The 14,628-nt window shown below is 47.6% G+C and overlaps 1 protein-coding gene across 1 annotated transcript in view; it reads right to left on the reverse strand.

Moving 5' to 3' along the window:
* The window catches only part of St8sia1 (ST8 alpha-N-acetyl-neuraminide alpha-2,8-sialyltransferase 1), a 129,207-nt gene that overhangs the window by 71,916 nt on the left and 42,663 nt on the right, over positions 1-14,628 (reverse strand). Inside the window, exon 2 of the mRNA XM_032905371.1 lies at positions 6,341-6,485. Coding sequence (XP_032761262.1) covers positions 6,341-6,485 — 145 coding nt within the window. The remainder of the gene's footprint in view (positions 1-6,340; positions 6,486-14,628) is intronic.

The following is a 14,628-nucleotide window of genomic DNA, read 5'->3' on the forward strand; positions in this document are numbered from 1 at the left end:
TGTCATTTCAGCAAGGCCAGTTTCAAAAACTATTTTGGATTTACCCAGAGGCCGAGGGCACAGTCTAGCCAGGCTAAGGGGAGCACAGTGGGAACCTGTGATCAAATGAGGAGATGGAGGCCAGTGTTAGCATGGTGTGTGGTGTGTTTATTCCCTGTACATGGCTTTGGGGACTATTGTGAGGAAACTGGTTTGGTTTGTGACCCACACCATGTGACTATTCATCATGAGGAGAAAGTGAGAAGCTAACCATATTTTTATTGTACCAAGAGGGGCATTTTTCAGATCCTATCAGCACAGATGTGGTATCTATAATCCCTGTGCCTTTCTTGCTCAATTCTAAAGAAGTGTATGCTTCTCCAAGCGAAGTATTTTAATCCAAAATAAATTTGATACAGTAATTGTTGCATGTGCTAGACTATGAAGGCTTAGCAGGGACAGTCCTAAGTTGGGGGTGTGGCTCAAGCACTACCACACTATGCCCTGGGTTCAGTCCCCCAGAACCGTACAACAAGGGAGAAAGGGATAGAAGATCCTTAACTAATAAGGAAAATGCTAATCCAATGTAGGGACTGTCTCTCTGGTGCGTGGGTCGAGGGGTGATACATGTACAGATACATGAGTATACACATACATCGAAGCCAAAGGGAAGCTTAGGTGTCACCCTCCTTGTTTGAGGCAGTATCTCACACTAGAACCCAGCTAGACTGGTGGGCCACTGAGCCCCACTGACCCACCTGTCTGTGCACCCCACCTCCTGCACTAGAATTGTGTCTGCCACTATGTGGGCACTGAGGATTTGAACTCAGGTCCTCATGCTTGCACAGTAAGCACTTTACTAAACTGTCTCCAAATCATCATACTTATTCTCTGTATGCATGCACGTGCACGCATACACACACACATCATACACACACACACACACACACACACACACACACACACACACACACCCTGCAAAAATTAAAGTGAGCCCTTCCATGGTCGGGAGTCTGTGGTCAACCTGAGTTGATATGATAGCCAGGAAGGAAGGCAGGAAGTGTACCTTCAGTAATGGCTTCCTCTTCCTTCTATGCCTGTTCCACCTGAAGCCCCAACCTATGAATGACACCACCTATATTCAGGATGGATCTTCCCCCTTAGATGTTTTCCCATATGCCAATCATCTCTGGTCATGCTCCCACAGACACACCCAGAAGTGTGGGTTTCTCATCTGGGTGTTTCTTAATCCAAACTGGCCAGTTTAACTATCCAAGTATTTCAGATGACAGAAATCTCTTAGCCTAGGCTCCCCATCCTTGGGAGGTTTTGAAGCCTGTTCCAAGAATCCTTATTAAAAAGTTCCAGCAAAAAATAATTAAATTATTAAAATAAAGTCAGGTGTCCACGCCTAATCATGTTCAACAGTTATTTCAACAACGTACATTCGCAGAGCCCTTTGATATAAGTACATGAGCCCTTGATCCCTTCCCGTTGAGTCTGGGTGGAACCTAGACATGGCGTCCTGGCAAACAAGTAGGTGGGAATGGGTTCAGTGTGATGTGGGAAGCATCACACTGCCACCAAGACGGAAGTTTTTCCCTCCAGGGCTCACGCCAAAGTCCTGGGATCAGGAGAGAACTTTTGGGGAACAGTAATACGTGCGAATGCAATTGTGCAGGTAACTATCACGCATCAGCACTCAAAACTGTTGATGATGAAGCCGTGGGGAGTTGCACAAGGTCCGTGGGGAGTTGGCAGACTGGGAAAGCAAAGCTTTGGTGTGACATCTCCAAGTTACGGCACCCTTCAGATCCTCATCTAAGGACACGGCCCCAAAGAGGACCCAAAACGCTCTTGCAATAAACACCTTTCTCTCCTCTTGTACCTTGGCAGCAGCAGTGAGGATGAGTGGTAGAGGAATGATAACAATGAGAATACTGGCTAACATCTGTGGGGTGTGTAGGGGGCGTGCTCAGTAGAGACACACAGGCTGGGCTAGGGAATGAGTGACCAGGGACTTGTTTTACTGAAACTCAGCCGATGAGTTGTGATCTGGATTAACCAGCTGATCAGACTGGATAGGGGTTAGTCAGGCATCCCTTGGTGAGGGTCTTCACAGAGATTAGATCACGAGGGCCATGGCCTTATGAATGCTTCAATCCATTGAGAGACTCGGTTTCTTGGGATAGATTATTGGAAGGCTCTAGAATGGTGGAAGGCAGTGCTTGGTTGGAAGTAGGTTGCTATGGCCTTTGGGGACCAGACCTTGTCCTGACCACTTCCTGTTGTGACTTCACTTCCTGTCTGCCATGACGGGAGCAGTTCAGCGGCACCCTGCATGTAAGCTCTGAGTCTCGACCAGTCTGACCACTTTAAAGGGCTGACCAGTGCACTCAGGGGAAGCCATGCTTGCTCTCCAAACCAAGGAGAGCCTATTCACCTGCTTTTGAATACGCTACCTTCCTTCTCCTCCGGGGGTGGGGGGGAGCAGAGGGGTTGGCAAACTCATGTTGCTGCTGGTTTTCCAGATTGTTAGCAAAGTAATTAGTCATTTCAGAGTCTCACGGGGAAATCATCATGTAACTTTAAAACCCTACTCAACTGAGCATTTTGCACAATTATGCACACATGGTGATGTAATGGCTTCTGGTCCCTACAGAAAGACACATTTTTCCTTTATTACTCTTGGATGGTGACAGGCACAGAATTCATCCGTTCGCACTTGAAAAGGAAATGCTTCCTTCCCTCCTGTTCCTGTGACGGCAGGCTAGTTTGCGTCTCTTTAATCATCTCTCTGCCTCTGATCTATTTCCTCCCATAAAGCTGAATGCCGTTTGGCATGACTGAAAACCCTCAACTATGAAAGGCCCCGTTGGGCTTGCTTTTAACTTTTCCTCTTACTGTTAAAGACATTTTCCCCCCTCATCCTCGCTTACCTCATCAGTATCTGCTCTTCCTTTCGAAGTTTGTCTTAGAGCCAGGTCTTGCTGTGGTTACTCAGCTTGGCCTTGAACTCACTCTGTGCCTGAGTCTGAGTCTCCTCCATGCGAAGGACAGCGTAGCATGAGTGCCGTCTGCTCAGAATGGTGACACAGACTGAGATCAAGTGTGCCAGGTGTGCTGTGGCCTTCAACGTGATCCAACCTGTGAACATCCTGCCTCAGCCTCCCCTGTACTGGGATCACAGCTATGTGCCAGCGTGCATGGCTAGCACTAATTCCATAGGATCTCGTGCACTGGTTCAAGCTGGCTATCTCCCTCTTGCTACCATCTTGCCGAAGCTTGGGAAATAAAGGCTGCCTGCCACCACCGGCTTCTAGTGTTTTGGATGCAAATTAATCTTCGCATTCCAAGTACTTGAATGAGACCTGAAGAAGAGAAACTTATGTTCTGGCCACTGTTTCTTCTGGATGCCATCACGGCCACAGGAATGGCCACGGTTCTAGAATGTTCTGATCCTAGAAAGCTTAAATCACATTCTGGAACTCAACTGTAGGCGTGGCATCTCGGCCCCTGCTTCCCCCTTCTCGTGTTAGAAGTACCCAACTCCCTTGACAAATTATCTTTTCACCTAAAGCACCCAGAGTGATTTCCATACATTTCCTGTCCTGACTAAGACTCCTGGACTCAGGATCCAGCACATGAGCCAGGCAATCAGAGGTTACGTCGCACACTGGTAAATTTGTCTACACTGCCACTCTGTGAAAAGATATGGCCTATATTACAGAGACAAGAGCTAAATCTCAGAAGAGATGGATAAGTTATCCAATGGGTTTAATTGGTGAGAGACACAGACATATCTCGACCCCACTTTCCTTTGATACTAGGAATCCTCCAGAGCAAAAAGCAACAGAGTGCAAGAAGTACATGAATGTTGGCACAGAATTAACGCTTGACTTACCAGCATGTGCACACGAGAGTGTGTGTGCGTGTGTTTATGCAAGTGTGTATATAGTGTGCTGTGCCTGTATGTGGTGCATATGCATGAGCATGTGAGTGTGCACTCCCATGAGCACACACTTGAGGCTCTCCAGTGTCTTCTACCGTCCCCTGCCTGCTTGTCTTGAGCCGAGGTCCCGCCTTGAATAGAAGCTCACTGGTTTAGCTAGGCTGGCCAGTGAGCTCCTGGGACCTACCTGTCCCTGCCACCCCCATGCCCAGCCCCACCTCAGTGCAGGGGTTATAGGTGCAAGCAGTCATGCCCAGTTTATACAGGCTCTGGGGATTTGAACTCTAGTCCTCATGCTTTATAGCACAGATGTTCTTGCCACCAAGCCAGCTGCCCAACCTGCATTTCCTAATTTCTATCTGCTCCATCGTGTTTCTATGAGTGTTTGCCAGCATGTGTGTATGTGAGCTGTATGCACGCCTGTGCCCAAGGAGGTCGGCAAAGGAGTCAGAGCCATTGGAACTGGATCTTGGATGTGGTGAGCCACCTCATAAGTGTAAACCCAGGTCCTCTCCAAGAGCGGCCATTTTTCTCCATCTCTCCAGCCCCCTCGTTACTGGTGGTTCCCTCCTGCCCTGCAATTTAAACAGCATTCCCTGTAGAACTATGTGTTTATAGTGTCACACCCAAGGGTGATCTAGTACGTACAAGACCTTTCCTTCGTGTTGTTGTTTCATTAATTTTTGGTTAGCATAACCAAGAGTAGGTCGTGTTGTGATGTTTCCATTATAGTTTGTTTGGATCCCCCGACCCCCGCCTTCCCCATTTCTCCTCCTTCCCTCTCCATCTCCCAAATATCTCTTCTCTCTGCTTTCATGACACATACACCCTCTCATCCTTTTCTGTTCTTCCCCACATCCTCTTGGTTCTTCCTTCCTCTCATATGCCCATGTACAACATACACACACACATACACGCACACACACACACACACATATATATATATCAGAGAGAGAGAGACAGACAGACAGTCACACACAATCACAGATACACACACAGACACACACATACAATCACAGATACACAGACAGACACACACAAACACACAGACACACACAGACACAGAGACATACATCCAGAGATATATAAATGCACTCATAGATACACATACAGACACACACACAATCACAGATACACAGACACAAACACAGACATACACAGAGAGAGAGAGAGAGAGAGAGAGAGAGAGAAAGAGACATACATCCAGAGACATATAAATGCCCTCATAGATACACAAACAGACACACATAGACACACACACACACACACACACACACACACACACACGTGCATGTGCTACAATTCTGCATGAGGGAAAGGGTGTGATATCCGCTTTCTAAGTTCCACTTAACATGATGGTCTCCGGTTCCGTTCATTTTCTCAGAGATGATGTGATTTCACTTTTTCTTTACACGTGGATAACTTTCCTTTTGTGCACATGGACCACATCCTCTTTATCTGTTCCTCTGCTGACAGACATGGGGGCTGGCTCTATTTTCATAGTTCCTGTCAGCAGTGAAGGAGTACCGTGGCTACGCGGGTACCTCTGTGATGTGCTCACTTAGAAACCTCCAGGTATGTACCCAGCAATACAGGCTTGCTTTGCAGAGGCTGTGACTCTGGATCTAATGGCACAAATTTATAGGCCCTCATTCTTAGGACTATGCTCATTATGTATTCATTACAGGGTACTTGAAGCTCAGTCCTACTATCTCACCCCGAACTAAGGCTACCCAAAAGACTTGGGAAGACCAAAATTCATTTCTTAGCTTCCCCCTAATGGTTGCTTACCAAAGATCTCCCCACCTTCCACCAAGAGGTCTCTAAAATAAAAATTGTCTTTTTTTTTCAAACCAGCCAGTAAAAAAGCATGCTAATAAGGTGTTCAGGAAACCAAGCAGGAGAACAGGGAGTAAGGGAAGGTCGTCTTAGAGCACTTCAAAAGTGGCCAGACTGAATGCTTTCTCCTGGTACCCAACACTCCTCCACTCCGTAGCAAGAATCCAGCCACAGGAGTAGCATTCAAGAGTTCTGAGGAGACATAGGATCCCCACTCCTCAATGACAGGAGCAGTCCTAAGAAAACATTCCAGCATCTCAAATCTTCCCAATCCTTCCACCGCTGATCTCGGAATGCAAGGATGCGAGCATGGCCTGACCGGCATTCCGTGGAGATCTAAGTGACGGGGGAAACTGTGAACCTATCAGGTCCTCCTTGTTAATATTTTACTTCCTTCCTTGCATCAAAGGGTGGATGGAACATGGAAGGACACGAGGAAAAGTATGTAAGATTAACATGAGCAAAGAGAAGATGAGAGATGAGGTCCCAATGGGTCAGCAGAGCCCTGTAACCCTGTCGGATTGTGAGAAGTAGAACGAATTCTATCACAGTGCAGCAGACTCCACTCACCTGGGGGAAGAGGGAGTACGTGGAGTTGTCGATGGTGAGCGAGTATAGAAACTCCCCGTCATACCACAGGCTCTTCCCCATGGGGGAGTTCACCTTCGTCATTGCAAAGAGATAGGCAGGGTTGCAGCAGTCTTCCATTTGTTTCCTAGGAGAGGAAGAGAAAAAGAAGGCAGGTCAAGGAGCAGCTGGGTCGCTCATCTGTCACCCCCATGGGAACGTGCGGCCTCACCCCGGTGCTAGCTCCCTCTGCAGAGTCTCCACAGCACAGTGCGGATCACACTCTGAGTCACTGGCACTCCCAGTCACTGAGCTGCATGACCGTAATAGTTTGCTTAAAATGTTTTTCAGAAAAGCATTCCAGCTCTCAGGTCACATATGCATGATCCTTGGGGATGCATGGGTTAGTCCAGCCATCCAGGTCCTGTAAAGACTTGGGCTGGCTCTGAAGGGCAACTAGGCATTTACGACAGCAGAAACACACCCGTGGCCCGGCTGTAACTACCAGGTGGTTAAAAACTGTGTGGCGTGATGCTACAGGAGTGTGAAAAGGAGTGGTCCAAACTAGTAGTACCCCAAATTAAGGGCACAATTACAGAGAGCTCCTCAGAGCCCCTCTGAGTAGAAGCAGGTGTGAAAGGAGTGACATGGTCTAAGACACTGGTAAGGCAACTGCTGTCAGTGGTCCTTTGATCTCAGCCTCAGTAGGAGCTGACGCAAATGGACACTATGGCCTCTGCCTTGGCTGTACACCCTCTGTGTTTGAAATACTGGCCTCATTCAGGATTACCTACCCCTAATGTTCTACCTTATAGTCTCTTGTTGTTTCCTCAGGTACTGGCCTTGTTACTGCATTATGGGTGAACCAATCAGTCGCCAAGCTTTAATGAGTAAATGAGATGACAAATTGCAGACACAAAGGCACACCTTGATGGCCAATAGGAAGCACCTGTGAGATTCCTGAGGCACACTTCTGGTGTAACAATGAGTTTCCAGAAAGATTAACTAAAATCTCATGAGATGGGCTAGGTGATCCTTCCTGCTCTCTGATCTTTGCTAGTTTCAATGGGAAGAAGACAAGGAAAAGGGCAGGGGACAAAAGTCTTTTTCCTGTCAAAGATTTTAATGTCATATTTTGCAGCCATACCAGCATTCCATTTATTGTAGACTGTTCTTCTATTCCTTTCCCATCCACCATCACCACCACCACCACTATCACCACCACCACCATCACCATCATAATCATCACCATCACCACCATCACCATCACCATCATCACCACCATCATCATTGTACTGGCTGGTTTTGTGTGTCAACTTGACATGAGCTGGAATTATCACAGAAAAAGGAGCCTCAGTTGTGGAAATGCCTTCATGAGACCCAGCTGTAAGGCATTTTCTCAATTACTGATCAAGGGGGAGGACTTAACCCATTCTGGGTAGTGCCATCCCTGGGCTGGTGGTCTTGGGTTCTATAAGCAAGCAAGCTGAGCAAGCCAGAGGAAGCAAGTCAGTAAGTAATATCCCTCCATGGCCTCTGCATCAGTTCCTGCTTCCTGCCCTGCTTGAGTTCCAGTCCTGACTTCCTTTGGTGATGCAACATGGAAGTGTAAGCTGAATAAACCTTTTCCTCCCCAACTTGCTTCTTGGTCATGATGTTTGTGCAGGAATAGAAACCCTGACTAAGACAAATTGGTACCAGGAGTGGGGTTTTCTGTGACAACCTGACCATGTTTTGGGGAGGACTGTGGAAGGACTTTGGAACTTTGGGCTAGAAGAGCCATTGGGTGTTAAGAGTTCTGTGCAATGACCTGTAGGAGCTTGGAAGATAATGTTGAGAACAGTGCAGAAGATGGAGGCCTGGCTTGTGAAATTTCATAGGGAAGATTTAAAGACTCTTTTTAGGGATGTTACTGTTTTGATTGTGAAGAATCTGTGGTTTTGGTTAGTTAGGGCTAAAGAATCAGCTGTGATCAACAAGATACCAGAACTACTAAAGTGAAACCTTGGCATTACTGGGACTATTCATGCTGGAGCTAAGAAATTAGTGGTGATTAAGAAGAGACCAGCATCACCGAGGTGAAATCTTCTGGGAAGAGCACAAAGCGGCTGTGTTCCAGAGATGCCAAGGTTGTACCTTGTGCTGTGACTGGACGTGGTAATGTATAACAGTCACCCAGATGGTACTGGTTTTGAAGCCATGAAGGAGTTGTGAAAAGCAGCTGAGGGCACTGTGAGAGGCTGTGGAAGGCCTCAGTTGCAGTTGATGGCCCAGGACTGAAGGAGTCATGCAGAGGAGTTGAGGCCTGGCACCATGAAGAGAGCCTGTGAGAGGCTATTGGTGAAGCCTAGCTGTAGCAGAAGACAGCAATGTTTTGGAGATGCCAGTACCATGAGATGACCACCATCTCATGCAGCAGCAGCAGCAGCAGTGGAGAGCAGGCAGCTGGAACCTAGAAGACAATGTGTGTGCTACAAAGGGCAGAGCTGGAGAAGTGACCCAAGCCCTTGGAGGAGCCTAGAAGATCATGAGTGGATCCCAGACATTGGACAATCAAGCAAGCTTAGGCTACAACCACAGATAAACCAAGGAGACCACGGCAAGCTCAGGAGCTCTGTACAGCAAAGGAACAAACAAGAACATCGAAAAGCAACTTACAGAGAAAGAGAGAGAGAGAGAGAGAGAGAGAGAGAGAGAGAGAGAGAGAGGCAGACAGACAGAGAGACAGAGAGGAGAGACAGAGACAGAGAAAGAGAGAGACAGAAAGAGAGACAGAGAGACACAGAGAGAGGCAGAGACAGAGACCGAGAAAGAGAAACAGAGACAGAGAGGCAGAGAGTGCCTAGCACATGTCTGGTAGTTAATATAACTTTTATAAGGAGTTCTTCCAACTCAATCATAAGAAAACCAATAATCCGATGCCAGGACCCAAACAAATGTTTGTCCCCAAAAGAAGCAAAGATGGGAAACAAGGCCGGGATGGCTCCAGGGTAAATGTGCTTGCTGTGCAGGCCTTGTGACATGAGTTTGATACCTGGAACCCAGGTTTTACAGGGTGGGGGGCTGGATGTGACAGTATGTATTTGTGACCTTGACCTTCCCACTGTGGGATGGGATGCAAAGACTGGATCAGAGAGAAAATGGTAAGTCAGCTGTCCTGAGGAACCCTGGGCAGCTGCAAAGAGGCCTTGCCTCAAAAGCAAGGCTGAAGGAGAAAACTAACCAAGCCTACTTCAGCCTGCCCTCTGGCCTGCCCAGATTCACCGTGGCTTTCTTTCTCTCCCTCTGCCTCATTTTTGGCTCTCCATCTCTCTCACATACACACACACATACATAATTACTCCTTTCAAAATTAAGAACGGCAGGCAACAGTCACCCGGAAATGGGCTTAGCTTCCTTTCCCGGCAGGGAAATGAGCGGTGAAGCCACCAAGAGTCGTACTTCACACCTGTACAGATAGGCATCTCCAAAGAGCAAACGGCAAGAAACATCTGTGTGGAGATAAGGAGGCCACACGCTGCTGATACAAAAGTAGACTGTGGCAGGTTCTGTGGAAGAGAACGCAGAGACTCCAAAAGAAACCAAAAAAATGTAATTCTCACGTAACCCAGAGAAACCAAAAAAACGTAATTCTCACGTAACCCAGCTAAACTTACTCTGGGTATGCACCCGAGAGAGAGAAAATCTCCACCTCAGAAAGAAGCCTGTGCTCGCCTCGGTGTGACTCACAACAGTGAATGTATGGCACCCTTCCAGATGCCATTTGCAGATGGATGGACAGGAAACGGAATTTGATTTCACCTTAACTAGGGGACCCTGCCATTTGTCATTTGCACAGACCTCGAGGATATTAGGTTAAGTGAGAGAAGCCAGGCACAGGGGCACAGGGAGTGTATGATGTCATGTGTATGTGGGCTCAAAAGAAAAATGCAAAAGTGTGAGAGGTGAAACTGTGACTATCGTGACAGCAGGGCGGGAAGGAAATGGAGAGGAGTGGAGCAGTGTAGCTCAATGGTCAGAAAACCACCAAGGAAGCCATCAACTGTATGAGGTGGTGTTGCTCAAGATCAAGGAGCTCACCAGTTTGGAGGACTACAGATAACCAAAGTTGAAATGCCAGACAGATTTGGGCTTTTGTGGCTAGGTATATTCTACCTGCTCTCATCACAAATAAAAGTAGTTCTCAGATGACAAACTCTTAATCTGCCTCCCAGCAGCGAACAATGAACATTTTATTCTCTGCGTATCCCAGAAGCCTCAAACACAAAATAAGTGTACTTTTAAAGTGGAGGGGGCCAACCAACACGTGAGTTACTACTTGTGTCTGCAGAGAGATGCAGCCGGGGGCTCGGGGAACATCTGTGGTTGCTTAGAAAGAGCAGGGCTTTGAGTTATGTCCAGGGTTCTGGGAGAGTTTTCTACCCTAAGCTCCAGCCTGGGACCAACGGGCAGGATGAGGGAGAAACCAGGACGTGTTAGCCAGGGATGCTGCCACACATTTATGAGGTGAGAGGATGCGATTCTCTTGGCCAGAATGCACGGCACTGATACTAAGACTCAGAACTGTCCAGCCGAATCGTGTACGCCGTCTCTGTCAATCAGAACAATCAGCTTTTGGAATTTTTGGCAAATTCGCTTCCCTCCCCTTTACTCATGTTTCCTACTGATAGTGAATGATACCTTGTGTGTGTGTGTGTGTGTGTGTGTGTGTGTGTGTTACATAGTAAAAAAAAAATTCACGTGGTTTAAAAAAAAGCAGAAGGAAGTATTACTCAGCCACTGACCTGCTTGCCGCTAACTCCAGGACCTGGATACATTTGCAAACAATTTATAAAAACCCGGGCGGGCATCGAAGTACACAGTGTGGTCCAGTGCTGCAGGAAAGAGAAGAGGCCCTCTCTTTCCCTGGGGCCGCCAGCTAGCCAGCCTAGCCTACTTAGTGAGTTCCGGGTCAATGAGAGATCGTATGTCTAAGACAGACAGTGCAGAGGAATGACACCTGAGGTAATTTTATAGCCTATTAGTACATGTATGCACACACATAAATGTGCATCATACAGAAGAAATTCCGGGTCACACAACGTCCCATTCTCAGCGTGCTAATGATTAGAATCCCAGCCTCTGACCTGGCTCCCGTCTTAAGATGCTGCACTGAGTCCACGAGAGTAAAAACATGATCAGCTCAAGAGGCACTGATGAGGAGGTCGCTCAGGTCTCAGGCCTCCTAGTGGGAGCTGGGGCAGGGGGTCGCAGGCCATGAGACCATCCCCTATGGCAGAGCTCTTCAGCGGTGGGTCATGACCCCACATGTGTTCCTGTAACTGAATGTGAGGTCGCAAAAGACATTGATAAGGGTAGAACATGCAGCAGGTGGATTCGAAATCAAACGCCAGGAAGTGTTGCCGGCAGTTGCCACTTGTGCTGTAGGTAACCTGACAACTGTCAACTGGACGGGATCTAGAATCGCCCAAGAGACCAGCCCCTGAGGGACTCTCTAGAGGAGGTCGGCCTCCAGAAATGCTTGTGAGGGATCTGGCTACCCTGATGAGGTTCCTGAGGCGAGCAGATCCAACCATCCAGGGAGCAGCATTGTTCACTCCACATGGGTTTCACAGGCATAAGAAAGGAGGTCATGGCTGCCTGCTTCCTGACTGTGGAGCCAACGTGGCCAGTTCCCTCAGCTCCTGCCACCAGGACCTTCCCCACCAGGCGGGCCGTGTGTCCTCCAAGTGTGAGACAAAAGACCTTTCCCCTCGAGTTGCTTTTGTCAGGACCATTAATCACGGCAACAGGGGAGGTAACAAGACACGCAGTTTCACTGCTTCCCCGGGTTGCGAACACACAACACGTTCGCGTTTACACTTCACATGGCCAGTGACAGTGGACACGGCCTGAGCTGGCTCAGCATGGACAGTTGCGTGTTGTGACCTGCAGTGATTTTTACACAGAAGTTATCAGATCTCATAGGAACATGGCTGGAGTAATGGCTCTTACTATCTCCCTACCACCCGTACTGAGTCAGAATAGTTTATCTTGGCTCTGTATTAGATTAGCGCACTCATCCCATTAGTGCGTAAATTTGCTTTCCTCTTTGATGAGTGGTAAATTATATGCATGTCAAAGAAGTGTCTGAAACAGTTTCTTGATGGTTTGTTATTAGTAACTACGCTGATCGGTTGCTATTAGGAAAGGTTTAGCTTGTGTGCTTCCTTTATGTACCTACATACCCAGAGTCGCATAACAGTTTCTCAGGTAGAAAAGGTCACCAGTAGGGTAGAGTTAAAGAAAGACTGGTCTACAAGCAGATAATACCTGTTTGTGCCTGTAAAATGGGAGTCGGGGGAGGTCTGAGATTTTGAAAACACTCAAACAACAACGGTGATGAAAAGGACCACTCACTTATGAGTGCCCAGCCTCAGAAAACCTCTCTGAGACTCTTTCAGACATCAGACTGAACACTTCGGTCCATGGACCTGAAAAGGGCTGGCAAAGTGTCAACCCCATGACTGGCACTCGTAAACTCTTCCCAAGGCCTGGCTGGATAGAAACAGGATGAGAGACTGAGGGCTCTGTCTTGCTCTCGGTGTTTGACCAGAATCTACAGCTACACTCGGCTTTAGACTCGGCTTTGGGAAAGTTGAACAACCAAGAAAGTGAGCATTTCTATCTACGACACCTCAGGCGTCATCCCTAGACACGTACGCATGTGCCAAGCAACCGCGCGATCACACGCCATCGGTACCTCATCTAAACAGGGCCTGTGCGGCAGCCCAGGCAGAGAGCGTCATGCCTGCCTACTGTCTGAAACCAAAATGCAATCTAGATTTCTGACAAGGAGTCAGGGAGGCAATAGAGTGAAAATCTCCCTAGATGCCGCATATGCTCTCATACTTCCCAGCTCCCGTCAGCCTAGGGACACACAGTACACGGCTAATAGTGCAGGAAGAAAATGCTACAATTATAAATCTATAATGAAGGCTACCAGTATTGCATACAACAGCGCAAGCACATGAATCTGACAAGAGAACAGAATGTTATGAAAGCCCAGACTTGGAAGATAATACGGGAGGAAAAAATAACAGAGCATCTATTTATCAACAAACAAACACAATTTTTTAAGGATTTATTTTATTTATATGAGTACTCTGTTGCTGTCTTCAGACACAGCAGAGGAGGCCATCAGATCCCATTACAGATGGCCGTGAGCCACCATGTGGTTGCCGGGAATTGAACTCAGGACCTCTGGAAGAGCAGTCAGTGCTCTTAACCACTGAGCCATCTCTCCAGCCTATAACCACACTTTTAAAAATAGCAATATATAGAAGACAAAAGGGTTGAGACGGTATATGACTGATGTACTGGCATCGGAGACATTTAAACAAACTAACCACCAAGAATGATTTCTGGGGACTAGAGAGATGTCTCGGCAGTTAAGAGCACTTGTCGCTGCTCTTCCAGAGGACTTAGGTTCGATTCCCAGCACCCACACAGCAGCTCACAGCCATCTGTAACAAATTCTAAGGGACCCAATGTCCTCTTCTGACCTCTGTGGCCACCAGGCACGCATGTGGAGCCTAGACATACACGCGAGGAAATCGCAGATAAAATAAAAACAACTTTGAAACATAACAACATCTACTCTCAGTTATTTACTTTAGTCTTGAAGGTAGCTGGCCAAGTGGAGAAAAGGCTTTGAGTGGGAAGGCGTCATACTCTGTCAGGACAGGCTATGGGTTAGATGTAAAATTTGTCCCTAAAAGTTCCATGAGGAATAAAGACTCTAAGAAGAGTATGGGTGAGAAACTGTTTCTGATGCAGTCGTGATGGAAATCTCTCAGGTTCCCTTTATCCTTGTCCCTTCACTCCCTCCCTGCTTTCTGTCTCTCCACAGTACCAAGCTTTGCCTGCGGCTGTTTTCTCTCTTTATGGTCTTGATCACTGTCCGCTTTCCTCTGTTAGTAACTTGTTACTGGGAACACATGCCCGACAATCATCAAGTTGAGGGAGGGTTTGTCTAGGCTCACAGCCTAAGGGATACCCCCTGCCCCAGCTGGGAAGGACGGCAGCAGAAAGGGTGGCACATCTCTCATTTCCACAATGGGAAAATGGCAGGCAGTGGGTCTGGACTATGAAATCTCTAGGTCCGTCTCAGTGAAGTACGTCCCCTGGCAAATCACCTTCCGAAGTTTCTATAACCTCCCAGGTGTGCAAACAGTTGAAAGGCCAAGTCTTCACTCCTATGAGCCTACAGGGAACATTCTGCATCCCAGCCATGACAGGCTCCGGGTACA

This window comes from Rattus rattus, chromosome 6 (assembly GCF_011064425.1).
Source record: "Rattus rattus isolate New Zealand chromosome 6, Rrattus_CSIRO_v1, whole genome shotgun sequence".
In the NCBI taxonomy this organism is placed as follows: domain Eukaryota; kingdom Metazoa; phylum Chordata; class Mammalia; order Rodentia; family Muridae; genus Rattus; species Rattus rattus.